The 18,647-nt window shown below is 41.8% G+C and overlaps 1 protein-coding gene across 5 annotated transcripts in view; it reads left to right on the forward strand.

The window, feature by feature from the left end:
- Nucleotides 1-18,647, forward strand: part of ARFGEF3 (ARFGEF family member 3) — a 98,983-nt gene that overhangs the window by 9,670 nt on the left and 70,666 nt on the right. For all 5 annotated transcript variants that reach the window (XM_072855945.1, XM_072855947.1, XM_072855948.1 and 2 more), the window contains exons 3-4: nucleotides 10,054-10,135; nucleotides 13,879-14,010. In XM_072855945.1, coding sequence (XP_072712046.1) covers nucleotides 10,054-10,135; nucleotides 13,879-14,010 — 214 coding nt within the window. The remainder of the gene's footprint in view (nucleotides 1-10,053; nucleotides 10,136-13,878; nucleotides 14,011-18,647) is intronic.

The following is an 18,647-nucleotide window of genomic DNA, read 5'->3' on the forward strand; positions in this document are numbered from 1 at the left end:
CAAGTCATGACTTTTCTTTGTTTTGAAAATGAAGGGGTGAGTGGGAATAATAAAAGTCTTTTCTCACAGTTTTTATTTACATTCCATGAAAAGTAAGAAAGCTGCAGGAAATACACTACCTTTGGTTTCCTTGAATATTTGTTTGCTTAAGAAATTGAATATGCTAAAGTGCAGTGAGTATAAAATTCCATAATACATTGCAAACGTGGGGATATTTTTAACAAATATCCCTTAGGTCTGTCAAGATTTAGCATTGCACTGCTGTGAAAGTTGAATGGAATTGCAGATTGCAGCATTAACCTTCAAAATGTAACTAGTAATGATCAGAAATATACTTCACCCTCCCATTTCTTCATCAAACTGTTTCGTAACTAACTTTAGGACATCCAGCTGTAATGGAGAAAATAAGGTCATTTGCAAGATGTCTGTGCTGTAGTACCTCTGTGTCTCTCTTCTGTCCCCTCAATCCTATCCCATCCCAGCATTGTAAAACTTCTCCTGATGGAAGTTTAATTCTCATAAGATGCTTTTTTTGTTGTTGTTTTCAGTGTACTGAAATTTTGAAACAAAAATGTTTTCACTGGAAAAATCCTCAGCTTCCCTTCCAGGCTTACCAAATATAGGGAAGAGAGGTTTCATGGAACAGCTTGATAAGTTTTTGAAATTGTAGGCTGAGCAAGTCCAGTGTGTGCTCTACCTCAGGCCAGGAGGTGTACACTAAGGATGGATACTCTGCTCCTCACCTCATCTTCATGCTGTGCTTCAAATGATAATCAATAAAATTACCTAAAGGATACAGATTGCTTTATAGTGAACACCTTGTGAGGTTTATGTGTGTCATCAAATTCCTTAAGAGCAGAGTTTTAAGTGGCTGTCATACTTTGTGCACAAAGGGCAAAAATCTGCTGGGGTGGATGCTCTAGGGAGAGTGATGATAACATATCACAGAGAGATTACACCACAGCTTTGGAGACTGGAAGCATTCTGATTATTATTTTGGCCTTGTCCACTGTAACATTGTGTAGAATCTTTTGTTGTCTCTCTTCCTCTCCTCTGAAGCAAAGTTACATCGTGTGCTTATGTTTTTTGTTTTGTTCTGTCTAGGTTTCATCTTGACAACAGTATCAGGCTCTTATCTAGGAACTTTGTGTTGTGTTGAAATCAAGATATTATTAGCAAGTATAGCAAAGAAACAAATGACCTTAGAAGTGCTCTCCAGCTGAGTGACTGTGCTGAGCTATTTAGTTATGATTATATGAATTCTGTGGTCTCGGCTGCATTAGGCTGGATGGAAGATTAAATTGCTCATGTTTGCTTTTCCCATGAGTAGAGCTATATTTCTGCTGTTATGGCAAATCCATTTCTCTTGGAAAGTATGTAAATAAAAAAAAATTAGAAATGCCACTGTGTCACTTTTTTAATACCAAGCAGTATTAAATTGCAATCTCATTCAACATTCCAGGTTGAAAAATTGTTAAAAGTTCTAGCTAACAAACTGTATGAAGTTACATTTAGGCATTATTCCCGTATTGGGTTTGCGTGGCAAGGTTTTGATAGCTGGGGGGCTACACGAGGGGTGGCTTCTGTGAGAAGCTGCTAGAAGCTTCCCCCATGTCCAGTAGAGCCAATGCCAGCTGGCTCCGAGATGGACCTGCTGCTGGCCAAGGCCAAGCCCATCGGTGACAGTGGTAGCGCCTCTGGGATAATGTATTTAAGAAGGGGGGGGAAAAAACCCCACACAACGGCACCTGCAGCTGGAGAGAGGAATGAGAATATGTGAGAGGAACAACTCTGCAGACACTAAGGTCAGTGAAGAAGGAGGGGGAGGAGGTGCTCCAGGTGCTGGAGCAGAGATTCCCCTGCAGCCCATGGTGAAGACCATGGTGAGGCAGACTGTCCCCCTGCAGCCCATGGAGGTCCACAGTGGAACAGTTATCCACCTGCAGCCTGTAGAGGACCCCATGCTGGAGCAGGTGGATGCGCCTGAAGGAGGCTGTGATCCCGTGGAGAGCCTGTGCTGGAGCAGGCTCCTGGCAGGACCTGTGGCCCCATGGAGAGAGAGGAGGCCACTCTGGAGCAGGTTTGCTGGCAGGACTTGTGACCCCGCAGGGGACCCATGCTGGAGCCATCTGTTGCTGAAGGACTGCACCCTGTGGAAGGGACCCACACTGGAGCAGTTTGTGAAGAACTGCAGCCCGTGGGAAGGACTCACATTGGAGAAGTTCATGGAGGACTGTCTCCCATGGGAGGAACCCCATGCTGGAGCAGGGGAAGAGTGTGAGGAGTCCTCCCCCTGAGGAGGAAGGAGCGGCAGAGACAACATGTGATGAGCTGACCGCAGCCCCCGTTCCCTGTCCCGTTGCTGCTGGGAGATAGAGAATTCAGGAGTAAAGCTGAGCCTGGGAAGAACGGGGGGGGGGGGAAGGTGTTTTAAGATTTAGTTTTTATTTCTCATTATCCTACTCTGATTTGGTTGGTAATACATTAAACTAATTTCCCCAAGTTGAGTCTGTTTTGCCCATGACAGTAATTGCTGAGTGATGTCTCCCTGTCCTTCTTTCAACCCATGAGCCTTTCATTATATTTTCTCTCCCCTGTCCAGTTGAGGAGGGGAGTGACAGAGCGGCTTTGGTGGGCACCTGGTCTCCAGCCAGGGTCAACCTGCCACAGTTCCTCACTTCCTTTTCCGTATGTCATTAAGTGTCCTCTGATAAGCAACTCATATGCTTCCCTCCAGAGTCAGGTTCATTTTAGTGTTGGGTGAAGTAATTACTTTGTGTCTTGGTTTGAAAAGCAAAAGGAGTCAAGGGAAGAGGGGAATACATGAAGCAAAGAGGATGGAAAAAGGAAATACTGAGCTGGAGGGGAGACCCAGAGGGAACTCCAAGAGAGCTGGTGTCAGCAGCTGAGGTGAGAGAGAATCAGATATGGAAAGAAAAGGAGAGTTAAACCTCAAGTCATATGAAAAGAAATCTTTCCATAGTAACTGGATAAAAGTAAGAGTTTTGTACTGTGTGGAGAGAAAAAGTATGAGATGTTTTTTGAAAAAGCTGCAAATAGTGAGGAAGAAAAATGAAAATCATAGAATCATAAAATAGTTTGGGTTAGAAGGAACCTTCAAAGGTCATCTAGTCCAACCCCCCTGCAGAGAGCAGGGACATCTTCAACTAGATCAGGTTGCTCAGAGCCCCATCCAACCTGACCTGGCTTTCAGCCAGAAATTATAAAGTTATTAGTAAAGGTGGAACTTCACCTGGTTAGCTGAGAGGCAAATCTCTTGACATGGGAAACATGCATGCAAGTGTCTCTATGCTTGTGAGTAACTGGAGTTACTCCTGGCCTTGCTGAAGCACATCAGAATTTGTATCAACATAGTACAACAGCAGTCTCTCAACTGTTGTTTGTTTGTTTGTTTGTTTGTGTTTTCAGGATCTGTAAACTGCAACACTGACTGCTTGTTAGTTCTTATGTAGCACTGTAACACCAAAGTTGTCTAACAGTGCATGTTCATCTTGTAGTGGTACAGCATCATATAGATCATTTATTGTTGGGTTTTCTTCTGGAAAAGGAGGGTTCTAACTGGAAGGCCTCAGATTTTGTCTTTTATCCTGTTGCTCTAAGAGGTCTCTAAGTACTATCAACAAACTTGTATTTGCGTAGGGATACAAATTTTAGTGCTGGAGGGGTCTGTTGACATCTGGTCTGACTTCCTGCATTGTGGAGGCATGGGAACTTGCCCTATATTTGTACGCTGCAAGCTCCAAACTTCTGTCTGAGCTTGACTGTAATACTTTTCGTAAGTGGGACGGTCATATTTCTGCTGTAGATAAAATTAATCATTTCTCTAGAATGTGAGGACTTGAAAATCTCCTTTCTTCTTGAAGAGCTGTTGCTTGAAAAAGGATGTATTTATTTCCTGTTCCTTCTCCAGGTTTTAAGTACTTCCATTATGAACCATAAAGTTGTTGGCGGAGTCTTTTATCCATGGTCTCTAAGCTACTGCAGGAAAAGAAGAGTTATGGATGTTTCTACTTTTATATGTAAATGTGTTCATATATACACTGCTGGAATTTGTTTTACACAAATTAAATCATCCCCTTTTGCGTAGGGACTGTATTTGCTTCCCTTTGGTTTATTTAAGGGTAACAGCTGGGAATACCTCCAGAATTTTGAGAATTCACCTTTACCATTTATTTTCTCACAGTGGGCCACCTTTTCTGCTTGAGTAAGAGAGGCTAATGTAGTTACACGCTGTGATACTTTGTTCATTTTAAGCAGCCAAGACAGAGAAGCTCTTCTGAACTGTCAGTGTTACTCTGACTGAAAAATGCCAGACTCTGGCTATGACTGTTATCCTGCCTAACAAACAGCGTATCGGAAAATGGCAGCAGCCGTGAATCAAATTCTTATCTGTTCTTTGACTGGGCTGTGAATTATGCTATGGAATGCCAATTATGTGCTCCTAAGGCCCTGAGGTTCTGAATTTTTCTTCTCCTATGTAATTTTCAGGGGGAAGATAATGCAGAGAGATGTCTTATTTTTAATCTCTCTTCATTTTTAATCCCATTTCTGAAAATTATTATTATTATCACCATTTGCATGAAGGAAAATAACTCTTACAGTGGTAACAAATACTTCATTTATAGTGCCCCCTTCCCTAAGTCAGTATCGTGGAGGTAAAGGTGGGCTGTGAGACTGTGTTCCGGGCACTAACAAGAAGGAGTTAAGATTGGGCCTATCTTCATTACAGTTTTCATCATGAGCGTGAATTCATGAGCCATTATTGTCCTCTCACTAAAGGCTTTTTCCACTACAATGAGGAAAGAAAGATTTTTATGATCTCTTACTTACAGTAGTAATCTGTCTTGCTCTGACCTTTTTGGCAGTCTCTTTTGACTGGCCTGTCATAGCATCCCTTGTGACAGACCTGCAGGGAAAGAGGTAGGTTGATGAGCCATGGCAAACTTGGACGACTAGAAAGGTCGTTGTAACCCGGCGTGCTGAATATAAAGGCTATTTACGTTCTCATGACTCATTCTGCAGTTTATGAAGCTGGCAGTCATGGAGTGGGGTAGCTCAGGAAGGACAACCTGTGCTCCTGGAGGTACTGGTCCTGGATTACGCACTTGGTTTTGTCTCTGACCTTTTTGCTTGATCCTGGGCAGGTCACTTGGGATTCAGTCCAGATACCATGGAGGTCTAGTGACAAAACTCTAGGTAGGAGTAGTACTGGGGAGTACTACTCCTCAGTAGGAACAGGACTGAGTCTTTGTCCTTGGTGCTCTGTTTAATCTGTTTTGCACGTAACAAGGTTGACACTTAAGAAATGCTGGTTTCTGTAATGGAGTGCCCATTAGCACAAATGGCTACTGGTTTCTAGTGACCTTAGAATATATATTTTTATATAATTTTTTTTTTTTAAATTGGTCTTCTGAGTCAGGACAGGAGGGTGGTTGGCACTCTTTATTTTGAAGGGAGGGGGCTGCCATCATGTTATACTAATTTGTTCAGTATTTATGTGTTATACCAGATTTTAATAGAAACACCATGATTAGGAAAGCTGTTTCATGTCTCTGCAATTACTTTCTGTGCTGTAAAATCATTCTTCCAGACCCTTGTTCTGCAGTGACTCTGACCATATCCTTTGCACAGGTGACCTTAGACAACAGCAACAGGTAAAGAGTGATCCCTGTCTTCTCTTCCGCTGTCAGGGAAAGAACACTATAGCCAGGATCTGTTATTGGTGCCTCTCTTTTTAATTTCCCCCTTCTTTTTTTCTTTTTTTTGAGGGTGGGAGACATGGTTTCTGTTTTATTTTTTAAACTGAGCTGTCTTTTGAGAGCACTGCTGTGTGGACATATCAAACAATGCAATTAGTGTGGATTTTAGCATAGTACACCACTTATATCTGAGCACATCCTTTTTCTTCACTATCATGCCTTCTTTGCACCATCTCAACTTCTTTCTTCCCTCTAGCTTCTGTTTTCATTGCTTTGTTTCATCTGTCAATGCTCAGGATACCTTATCCTGAAGCTTGTGGTAGCTTCCTCTCCTCCAAGTCAAAGGTGCTCCCTTCTTTTCTTGCCCCTCTGTGTTGTACTTGACTCATCTCGTTCAGGGTTAAGTTGGTATTTGTGCCTAAAACTGTATGTGTATATGTCTCTACACCTACATGCATCAGTATGGAAACTTAGGAGTTCCAGTGTGAAACTAGTTTCTGTACAGTAATGTAAATAGAAAACATTCTTAAACGTGTTTTGAAGTATATTGATGCGCACCAGCTTATTCAGAGAACTTCAGATATGTAAAATGTCTTACATGCGTAGCACTACAAAACCTGAATGAATTGTCACTGAACAGTATCTACTGCAGAGAGTGGAGTAAGCAATGAGATCCCATGGTGTGGGACCACTCAAAACAGGGCGGAATTATAAAAGGGCTTAAATTATACTTTACTTATTGTAAAGTATAAGAGGAAGCCTCAATCCCTTTCTTCCTTGCACTCTGAGACCAAATTCTGGTCTGTATTATCTCTTGTGCAGCCTTATTGAACAAGTTCTTAAGTGGTAGACCTTAGTAGGGACTGACTGTGGTAATTCACATCATCCTCTCCCATTCTGTCTGAGGATTATCTGCCGTGTCCTTCTGTGTTCTCATACTAGCAGATGATGCATTTAAATAGCAGGTCGAACTGAAGTGTGGAAGATGCTCAAGCTAATCAAACATTGTGAGGTATCTCTGCAGGTCTTGTATAGCTGTAGCATGGAAATGCTAAAGATTTAATTGACTGAGTGTGTAACAAGAACAGGAAATGACACAATGGCAGTTCATTTTCTCCAAGAATACGGTGGGAACACAGGCTGCAGCAACCTTAATTAGATTTTCAGTTAAACATTTTTAGCAAGGATGGGAAGTTCAGCTAATTGAATCTGTTCTAATTTCCATCCTCCTGTTTGTCATTTTTTGCTCTTCATTTTAGGAGGTATGTCAAGAAACAGCTCTCATTGTTCTCTGCTCCTTGCAGTATGTGATGACAGATGGTAGGCAACATGCTGATGTGCAGGGTAGCTACACATAAGCCATAGGAGCTCCCACCTGTCTTCATTATAATGAAACTGAACTGGATCCACTCCAGTGACTTAGGACTGCCTTCCCTTCCCCTCTCCTCCCAGTCTCCATCCAATTTAATAAGAGAATAAGTTTGTTGTGTATTAGTAATGTTCCAAATGTTTATATGCTGTTGCAGTGAACTGTAGAAAGTCTAAAAGAAATGTCGTGTTCTGCCCTGAAGAGGTGCAGGTCTAAATAATCATCAGTCTTTAGCATTCCTGCAGTTAGTACTGTACACTATTGTGATTTTTTTTTTTTCTTCTTCTTTTTTTCCTGTGTGTGTCTGGCTGATTGAGCACCAGTTAGTGCACAGGTACCTTGTTTTGGCACTTGTTGATCTACTAATTTCAAATGTGAGTTCTCCCCCAGAAGGTGATAGTGACAAGTTTTAAAAGAGAGAGTATGTCAAAATCACAATGTAAAAGTTAGCACTTAAAGGTGCTTTGTGGGTTAGAGGTGTATTGCTGTGGCACCTCTCTAAGCTAGAAAGTCCCATCACAATTTACCTGCATGCTATGTATGTTCCGAGGTCCAGGCAAAGCTGGCAGTAGATACATAGGCAGTAGCCAGCTCTGTACTGGCTGGAGGATTACTGTCTGAACCCTGGAGTAGATGTTTTGGCAGTTTCTGTAGATCTGGATGATATGACACTCTGAGGAAATATTTCCTAGATGTTCTATAGTTCAAGCTGTTTTGGATGCTAAACTTGCAGGTTTTAAGAGTCCTAGTTAAATTGATTCCAGAAACATTCAAGAAAGGAGCTTCTGAGAAAATTGGGCTTTGTGCCTGCCTGTTTCTCAGATTATCCTAAATGAAGCAAATGGTTAGCTTTTAGTTAGAAACCTATTTTAAGATACACATGTAGTCTGCTTCAAGTTCTTTAGAAATCTGTGTAACTCATGTTTCTTTTAAAAAGCTTCTTGTGGTGTTATGACAAATGGCCTTTTACAAATTTCCATAACCTGGGAAGAAGGTACAAATATGAAAAGACCTGCAGATTCTTGAGAGGTCTTTGACAAGTACAGAAGCTTGCTAGATTGCTTAACTGAGCCATGCTTGTGACTCTCAAGTCTTTAATTTATCATTAAAGGAAGGGGTTGCATTTCAAAGAGCGAATAGCAGATTTGTGCCCCTTGGGGTAGCGTCTGATTTGTGCTTTTTTGGGAAAGGTGGAGAGAAAGGAATACCAACTGAACTCACCCAAAACAGAGTTGACTTTTCAGAGTGGACATTCAGTCCCCTCTGCAAGCAGGATCTGCTGAAGGAGTTACAAGCTAGGTTCCCCAAAGCTGAGACAGTCAGTGTTTGGTAATCTCCGTTTAAGTTTTTTAAAAAGCAAGTTCAGGTTGTAGACTACCAGTTTTGGAGGGAGGTTGGTAGGTTATGGGCAGACTATGGCAAAGCGTGACGGTAGGTAGTTTTGACAATGTGTCTGAAACTCCCATAATCACTATTGTTCTAACCTAGGCATTTTCCTTAGCTGGTTATGAAGGAAGGATTTGCGAGAGGAGCAGAATATGCATGCTAGTCTACTGCATGTGTTTCGTGTCAGAACTTGAACCTTTAGAGTTGTAGGAGAGTTAGTCAATACTTTTCCCAAAAGTATATAAAAAATAAACTATTTATCATTAAGTCAACTGAAACTAAGTGAATTCAGGTCAAATGCAGCTCACAGGAGCAGAAGAGGAAAAACTCTTAATTTTGATATTTTTAGAAATTAAGCATCTTTGACTCTGCTTTAAAAAGGCAGGGAGTTTGGGTGTGTGTTTGAATGCATTGAGACTTGACAAAGAATACTTCAAATGGAACAAGTTGTGGCTTTTTGGTTTCCAGTTGGGTAAGAAAAGACTCAACTAGTTGTTTTCTGTTCCTTCTTACCTTGCACACACTTGTCTCCATGGGGAGGAAATTAATGCGATTCCAAAAGGGCTCCTTGGGGTGCAATGCAGACAGTTGGAGAACTAAGACTCTTAAGGGCTGGCACAGAATGGTTTGCCATGAGCGAGTACATCTGTACAAATGCAAAAATAGACTCTGTATGTACAGATAAGTGCCTCTTATGATATGTGACCTAATGAAGTGTTGCAAACCTTCAGGGAGACTGCGGTTGGACATGGGCTGAGTATCTCTGGTCAGGAATGAGTTTCCTGCCAACTAGCAGGAGTTGCTTAAAGGGCTTGTGGTTACTAGGTGTTCCTTAGATGCTGCAGCCCTTCTCTGATAAGGAGCAAGGAGTAAAGAGAGAAGTCACAGCTCCAGGCACTGTTTGGTTTGATCACCAAACAAAAAAAATTCAGTATCTGAGCACTGAGTCAAAAGCATCTAAAATACTATCCTAATTATTGATTTATTTTCATATTCAAAAAATGGTGTTATTCTGTAATCAAAGTACAGCTTAGTCTTAGTTCTAACACATGCTACTTCAGGTGTAAACCAAACTCGTTAGTTTACATTTGCTTTTGTCTACACCATTTATAGTTGGAGGGAGCTAACATGACGGGTCACAGTGTATTGTAGAGGAGGCCATAGACCAAAGCTTGACTATTAGAAAGTGGATTATGAAACCACTTTTCTGGCAGCCTGAATATTAAACAGAAGGTGACTGAAATGTAATGCTTATCACGCTGAGTTGAAGGACCACTAGTGATCTGTGAATCCCTTCTTTATGCTTTGCACATTCATGCATGCACGCAGAGGGCTAACAGTTGGGCAGTATTTTGTGAAATTTCAATTAAAAGGCCATTTTTAACAGTATGTGAAGAAATATGCCAGCTTTCTTTAGAGGGTAAAAGTGCTTCAGAGTTGTGAAATTATCGTTGATTACTGTATGCAAGTGTTATCTTACTGAAAGCGATACAGCCTTTCTGGAACGTTACTCCTTTGAATACCAATTTTAGTTCCATTATTACCTCTCACTTTTTTCTTTTTTTTAATTTTCCTCAGGGAGAAGTGTCTCCTTCCTCTCCAACTGGCTCTGGAATCAAAGAGCATGAAGCTGGCCCAACAGGCTCTAGCAGGGATGCAGGTATGGCTTTAGAGTGGGAGTGTGTTAGTAGGCAGGGGGTGTCAAGGAAATCTAGGCTTTTCGTTTGAAAAGTACTGCAGAAAAAGTCTCTATCCTTAGGTGGACCTAATAATGTTTGTGTTTCTGTTACAGTGTTCAGAAGTTAGGATGCAAGTAAAGGCTAGTGATTCTGTAGAAGGTAAAAATGTTCTGCAGATAGGTGGGAGTTCCTGGCTTTCAGTGTTGAAATGGAGGTGTACTCTTCCTTGTGTGGCCCTGTGCTACTCTCAGTCAGCCTTGCCACTGCTAAATGTCTTAGAAATTAAACTGAGTCAAATCTTTCTGTTTTCTTTGATTAGAAGAGAGGATTCCAGTGCTTGAAAGATGAAAAGGTTCATAAAGGATCTGTGAGCTGCATTCTCTATGTGTGGGCACTTTCCAGGGGTTTTTGTACACTGAAAACAGTAGGAGTAGCATCTGATTTGGAAGTTTGTGAAATTGCAAAAGAAAACAGCAATGCAGCACAAGCAACAAAAAGACTCTCTCGGCTTTGACAGTATAAAAACTAAAGCAGTTTACCTTTCTTTTAGTTGGACAAATGAGTACATATCAGTAAATACTTATCACTAGGGGGATGCTAGTTGTGGAAAAGGCTGGTACACTGCTGGGGTGTGAAATGCATGCCACCAGTTTCCAAAAAGAAATTTCTTTCTCAGAGGGCAAGCATGAAATTGTTTTGGGAGTATAAGGATGTAAGTGAATCATTCAAATTCACTTAATTCAGTATATGAGGTATCAGGCATTTGGTTAGACAGTGCCCCATATTGGGGCACAACATGGCACAACATAGCTCTAGCTAAGGAAAAAAGGTACTTTCTGAAGGGTTCCTGTAATTATTGCGCTCTGCCAGAAGACATGTATCACTTTCTTGCAACGTAGTACTCTGGTCCCACTCTGAGATCCTTTGCCCTATGTTGCAGATATATGGGGGTGGGTGGATGGCATTGCTATTAAAGTGAAAGCAACAGTAGACTAGTGGGACTTGAACATATGCCTGCTCTTGTACTGGTGCAGGTATGCCTGTTAGAAGAGCATTGCAGAGTGATGATCAACCAATTCCAGTGGAGGAATTATGAATGACCCACTGTCCACTGTAGTATAACTTCCTTGGGAACGCTCAGATAAAATTTATCTTTCTACTCTTCTAACTTGCTGCACATACACTTGAGTTCTGTAAGAACTGGAATTGCAAAGTTGTGGATTTGCAGCATGGTACCTTAAATAAGAGTGTTACCTCCTATCTAGAAGCGTAAAAAAGTAACCCAGGTGACAATACAGTCCTTCATCTGCATTTATGATATGTGAAATTTTATGAAGGACAAAAAAGCAAACCACACAACTGATGCTATGGAGATAGGTTAAAAAAATAGGATAAAAGACAAAACTGAGATGAAGTACAACTTGAACTTACCAAAAGTAGGTCACAGGATGACAGGATGGTGGAGGTTAGCAGTGACCTCTGGAAGTCAGCTGATCCAACCCCCCTGCTCAAGTAGGGTCACCTACAGCAGGTTGCCCAGGACCATGTCCAGATGCCTTTTGAATATCTCCAAGGAGGGGAAGTCCACAACCTCCTTGAGCAACCTGTGCCAGTGCTCAGTCACCCTCACAGTAAAGTGTTTCCTGATGTTCAGAGGGAACCTCCTGTGTTTCAGTGTGTGCCCATTGCCTCTGGTTCTGTCACTGGGCATCACTGAAAAGAGCCTGGCTCCGTTCTCTTTGCACCCTCCCTTCAAGTATTTATCTACATTGAGATCTCCCCTGAGCCTTCTCTTCTCCAGGCTGAACAGCCCCAGCTCTCTAAATCTTTCCTTGTATGAGAGATGCTCCAGTCCATCACCTTAGTGGCCCTTCCCTGGACTCTCTCCAATAGCTCCATATCTCTCATACCAAATGAAACATTCTCCCTTATATAGAAAAACATGTTATTTTCCTTGTAAATTGAGTTAAATCTCATCCGGGTGTACGGTGCTAACACCCTTGAGATACGGCTATGTGGGAAATTCTTTAAAACGTTGTTGTGGGTTAACCGTGGCCGGCAGCTCAGCCCTACCCAGCCAGCCACTCCCTCCCTCACAGTGGGATGGGGGAGAGAATTGGAAGGGTAAAAGTGAGAAAACTTGTGGGCTAAGACAAAGTTTAATAGGGAAAGTAAAGCTGCGTGGGCAAGCAAAACAATGTAAGGAATTAATTCAGTACTTCCCATCAGCAGGCAGGTGTTTAGCCCAGGAAAGCCGGGCTCCATCACGTGTAACGGTTACTTCGGAAGACAAATGCCTTAACTCTGAATGTCCCCATCCCCTCCTTCCTCCTTCTTTCCCGAGCATTTGTTGCTGAGCATGGTGTCATATGGTATGGAATAGCCCTTTGGTCAGTTGGAGTCAGCTTTCCCAGCTGTGTCCCCTGCCAATGCCTTGTGCACCCCCAGCCTACTCGCTGGGGGGCCGGTGTCAGAAACAGAGAAGGCCTTGATGCTGTGTAAGCACTGCTCAGCAATAGCCAAACCATGGGTGTCTTATCAATGCTGTTTTGGTTACAAATCCAAAACACGGTGCTCTCTGAGCTCCTATGAAGAAAATTAACTCTGTCCCAGCCAAAACCAATACAAGCATAGAAAATAAGAAATAGGAATGAACCAGTGAAATGTGCTACAGAGTTGAAGCTGAGAAGGAACATCGGTACAAAAATGGTGCAGAATTTACAGGGTGAAGTGGGCTGCTCAAAGTCTGTGCTGGGACAGAGCAAGGTTGTGTTCCTGGGAACTAAGACAAGGTAGTTTTGCTCTGTCATGGGATCTTCTAAGACTGGAGCTGGGAAAAGACTTGAGTGGGTACATCTATTGCAGGATGCCTGCCACTAATAACAGGCACTCCTGAAGGTGGTTATAGACTAAATGGAAGAGGCATTTCTAGTAGAACGCTGAGGAAGTAGTGCCACTGGCCTTTTTGGGAGATACCAGCTTTTTCCAGGCAAAGGAAATCTAATTGGTCTAAAATATTAAGTCTGAAGTTTAGTCACTCTGTATTGAGCGCACTCCTATGTATGTTAGTGGTCCTCATGCCAGTCACTTGCTAACAGTACTCTTCCTCCTGAGGACTTTATCACATCCATGATTAGTCAACTTCTGAATGACACAAAACACATCTTGTCAGTGATCAGAAGTGCCACCTCCACAGTACTTCTGCTCCATGCCCTATCGGAGCGAGCAGGATGATAGCTGACTCATGTCTCCTGCTGGGTAGGGTATCTGCTAGCACTAGTTTGAGGCCAGGATACTAGCCTGAGTGCAGGTGTTCTTGTTGTTGCTTTTTGGATTTGGGGGGGGTGCTAGGGTTCCATACTCTCCCTGCTTCTAAAATGTTAAGAGGTTTTGCTGAGGGGTGTTACTTGGAGTGTTTTGTGATCTCTCGTGTCAATTACTGATGTCTGCTTTCTTCTGGACACTGGAGAAGTGGGATGGGGAACCATGATAGCAGAATGGCAGCTGATTCGAAAGATGTTAACTGTCTCCTTATCATGGCACAGATCTCCCAGTTTTTGCTGTACTTTCATATTTTCTGTTACTGGATCGATTTGAAATTTGTACATAGAAAACCTAGCCACCATAGTACCAAACACTGATAGGTTTAGGTGTAGTAGTTTACAGCAGAATTGGGCAGAGGCAGTTTTGTCTCAACCTGTACATTGCCATTTTCTCTCTGCAGAAGCTGCTGTCTGATGAGAGGTTTGTATCCATGGAAACAGACTCAGATGAGAAACAGTTGCTTAATCAGATGCTGAATGCCGTCAAAGTGACTCCTTCGCTCAACGAAGACCTGCAGGTTGAAGTGATGAAGGTTAGTGTTTCACACACGTCAGTGCTTGCAACAGAGGCTGCCTGACTGAATGCTGGGGTTAGCAAACAAATTAGCTGTTGCCTTGGAAATCTTCACCTTAGGACAGTATTTGATTCCCTCCTTCCTGCTGTCAGATGTCAGTTGTTTCCATTTCTACTTGGTTTGTGTTTCCCTGGATTAAATAGGAGATAGTTTATATTAAGAGTCAGTGCACTGATGGTCCCAGTTTTATCAAACTGAAACAGGACCATCAGTTCATTCCATGGGAGTTCACAGATAAATGACTTGTAGATTTGGAAGTTTGTGTTTGGTATTGAGCTTTAGTGCTCATGAGGTGGGCTGTGCAGGTTTGTACTTTTGAATTGTGTGTGCGTAGGTGCTTTCTAGTTTGTTAGCTATATGTTCTCTTTGTAAAATGCTAATGATGGAACATGACTTGTTTAGGCACCAAAATGTCCCTCGACTAGTGCATAAGGGAAATTCTTGTTTTGTATACTCAGTGAAAGCTTCCATTTCTAGAAATGCTTTAGCATTCTCCTGTGTGTGTTAGGAAGCTCAGCTGCTAGGAGGTACTGTTTTGAAGGGGAGGTGCTGTCAGATTTCCTTGTCCTGTCATTGGGTTGGTTGTATGACTTGCCAGTACTGCCATAAAAAAGTGACTACCAATACTTGTATTCTTTGTATGAAGCAATACGGTGGTGGATAGCTCTCAGATGTTTGGGTGTAAACTTTGTACTACAGGGTTTGTTGTGCTGTAGCTGACCACTGGTTGAAACCATTTTGGAACAAACCTGGTGGTCCTTTTTGCACGTTCACTATACCTGGTACTGATTGATATATTTGGATCTACTTACTTGACTGTACTTCTAAGTGCATAGATTAGTTATTTCTTTCTTACATGTGACATCCTCATTCTAATGAATATGTTATCCACTCTGAAACTGCTCTGTACTAGCTGTACTCTTTGCTGCTGAAGATGACTACCTGCGTGCAATATGCTCTCGGTGTCGGAACATGCAGAAGGGTGAGCCTAGCAGCAGAAAAAAGGGAGGAGTACTTGCGTGGAGTCTTCCCTGTTTTATGGGGGAGCAGGCTTCTGCCCACGTACAGGCTTGACTGATGACAACCAGATCTGCTTCCCTAACCCAGAATGCCTCTTTCCTGCCTCTTTTGTCTCTACAGTGGGAAAGGGGAAGAGTTAAGAAGTAGCACTGCTGAACCAGCAGGTCTCTCTTGGTATGCAGTAATTTTTTGCAAGTCACTTTTTTACCTTCTTGAGTGTTGCAGATTCAGAATCTGTATGTGCGCTGTTTCTTTGAAAACCATGACATGCATCTGTGATGCATTGTCCCCACACTGAGAAGAATGTGAGCACTGTATTTTACTACAGTTATGAGTGAATATCTTCTCAAGTTGTCTTGATATGTGAGAAGCAAAAAAAAAAAAAAACCCCAAAACACCAAACCACATAAAACCCAAGCCAAACCCTGAGATTTTAGTTATGTACCCTTTTTTTTAAAAAAAAAAAACCAACATGTTCAGTTCCAGTTTAAGTGCAAAAGAGAAAGGGGAACTTGTCTTCCTTCTACTGAGTGAAATTTTAATGTACAAATCCTTTTCTGGCTAAAAGCACATTGAACTGCATGTATGGTAAAAATCAGGCTACATCTTTATGTTCTGAGAACAAAGCAAAACTTCTGTTTTGATTTAAGTATTTTAGGGGACCAGAGGGCCAAAACATACTGTAATCAGGGCAGTTAAAACTCAGAGGCATTAAATCTGAGGCTTGCCTAAAAGTCAAATCAAGCAGAGATCTTTTCACATTGTAACCTGAATGTTACAGATGCCGTTGCAACACTTGAAAATGTTGTAGCTAACCCAGATCTGACCGAATGGCTAAAGTCTGCGGGGGTTTTTCAAGCAGCTGGTCTCAGCAATGCGTTTATATCCCTGGATCTGCTAAAATGTGTCCGCAAGGCAGCATATGATTGTACCTTAGACTGTGTTATTCCATCCGAAGGAGATTAAATACATTTTATCCACTGCAGATATTAGACACTCCTGAGTGTGAGCAGGTTTGCGTGAAACTGGGTCAGCAGTGATACTGGCCTGGTTCATTGTGACTTGCTGCACAGTTGCACCAGTCTTGCAGGTATTAAGAATGCAACCATCAAAGATTCCATAAAAGCTTTTAGTCATGCAAAATAGACGTGAAAGTAGAGGTGCAGGAGTACAGACTTCACTGTAAGTTGCCGGCACGTAAGCACCTAAATCATTTAAATGTGGGAGGGGTTTTTTGGTTGGTTGGTTTGTTTGTTTTTAAATCCTATCCAAAGTATCTCCTGTTGTTTCCAGTAAGTGTACACCAGAAATTCACACTTCACATATTATCCAAAGCAAAAGTTTTTAGTATTTCTTTTAATGGTTCGTTGTCATCCACCTGTATTGCAGATGTGAGTGTGAAGGGATTTGATTAGCTGAGGAAAGCATTCTGTAAAGCTTTTTCCATTCAGGTGACTGCAAGTTGGAATTGGCAGTGAAAGGAAGAACACAGGAGAGAGGCATAAGTGCAGTTAGTTGCCTTGCTTGATACGCTTTTGCAGCCTGTCAAATATTATTGTAAAGGGGCAGCAGTAGACAGGAATGGAATAGAGTAACTGCAATGGTTGCTCTCAATAAATGGAGAGGAGTGCTAGCTGGACGTCTTCTGGCACTGAAAAAAACAAGCAGTTGGGGCCACTGTTGTAAAAGTGGAATGGTGCTCACTAATTTGTCATAGGTACCAAATCCTCCTTATTTTTAAGCATGAGTGTCATGGCATGCTCTGCAGATTCCCAGATTGGAGGATCACAAAAACAGTATGCTGACAGTGTTCAGGCTTAAGGACCAGGGCAGGGGACTGTGCTGGAATGCATCCTGGGCAGCCAGGGAAGATTTATACTGCCCAAATGCAGCTGTCAAGATGAACTCAAAACCTTCATCTCTCTCAATACCTCTCTCCTCTGTGCTAGGTGAGGTACCTCTTATCCTTTTTATAAACTTTGATTTAAAGTGGAATTTCACTTTTTGTAATAAGCAAATACTAAACTAAACTCCAGGTTAGGGATTGCTGCCAGTATCTCTAGTTCTTCTGAATACCAGTTGTGGATTGCACAAATCTTAGATGTTTCATATAGAGCGATTATGTAGGGAATTTCCCCCCTTGAATTTCCAGAGTAGAAATCATATTCTGAAGTCCTTGTTTATCTTTTTGCAGGACACTCTTACTATTACTAAGCACTGGGTAATTCTTACATCAACAGCAGTTTTGTGCCCAAAAGAAGGCAGTGGTCTTCTCGATGAGGAAGGGGAAAAGACTATGATTTCCCTGTGATGTGAATGGGCACCTATAACAAACACAGGTGTACTAACAGCATTTGATCTCCCACATCATAAAGCAAGCTGTCTGGTGTGTATAAATTTTGCATTCAGACCTGCATGTTATTTAACTTCTGAGCCTAGTATTTCTTTAGAATATCTCAATGACTGTGCTGTCTATGTATTCTGTGTACCTCTGATACGGTTTATGACAGAGATTTATTAGTATTTTCACACTGGGGACTAAACTGAGGTTATTTAGGTGCTTTAAATCATATTAAAAGATACTGAGAAACCAGGTAATCCAGAAAGTGTGACCAGAGGGAGCAGTGTATCTGACACGAGGCCACTTTAGCGTTCACCTTTGCTGCTGCCATGATACTTTGCTATCACACTGAAAAGCCCTCTAATATATGTAATATCAGTTTGTGTTTTTACTGTGCTTAGCTGAGTGTATCAAGGGAATGGAAAAATCACACAATCCTATAGTGCCTTGTTGTCAATCTTCTTGTAATATTTCAATAGCTTAATTGCAGTTTCAAATGGAATAATCTAAATATTTGTATATTTTCTTTGCAATATTCATGTGAGTTGGGAAGGAGAAGATATATTGATCACTAATTGAATTTGGTGTTTTATCAGTGGGGCACCAAAGGGACTCACTGCTCTATTTATACAGTTGCAGGTGTATAGAAAAAATAGGGGGGGCAGTAATTCAACACTCACCTTAGACGAACGTGGTCATGCAGTATGGCTGGCCCAGAAGTGGGAAGAATTTTGTTGTGTGACATGGGGCCATGTTATAATTGAGTGAAATGCAAGGGTGTATCTCGTGTTGAGGAGTAAGGACATTTTGTTGACCTTAAGCACTAGACTAGCAAGCAAATAGATAGTCTGCAGCAGAAGGGGGTACTGGCCATGTTCTGGATTGAAGATGAATATCATGGGTTTGGGTTTGGTTGTGGAGTGGGGGGATCCTGATTTCTTTCCTGGTTTGATGCTTTTAAATTCAGGCTTCAGATGTTTTTAAAATGTCTGAAGTACTTCTGCTTCATGCAGTTAGACCTTTTCTTGCAGGAACACATATAGTATTGACAAAAACACTATCAGATATGGTCAGATCAGCAGTGGAAAAGGAAACTAATCTATAGCTGAGCCTCTGGATTGAGGTCCCTTCCAGCCTCAACAGTTCTGTGATTTTTACTTTCTCTCTTTGATTTTTTTGGTAATTTTTCATCTGTAATCCTGACCCTAAAATCCAGTTCCTCCAGGAAAGGCTC

Source organism: Ciconia boyciana, chromosome 3 (genome assembly GCF_034638445.1).
Source record: "Ciconia boyciana chromosome 3, ASM3463844v1, whole genome shotgun sequence".
Classification (NCBI taxonomy): Eukaryota; Metazoa; Chordata; class Aves; order Ciconiiformes; family Ciconiidae; genus Ciconia; species Ciconia boyciana.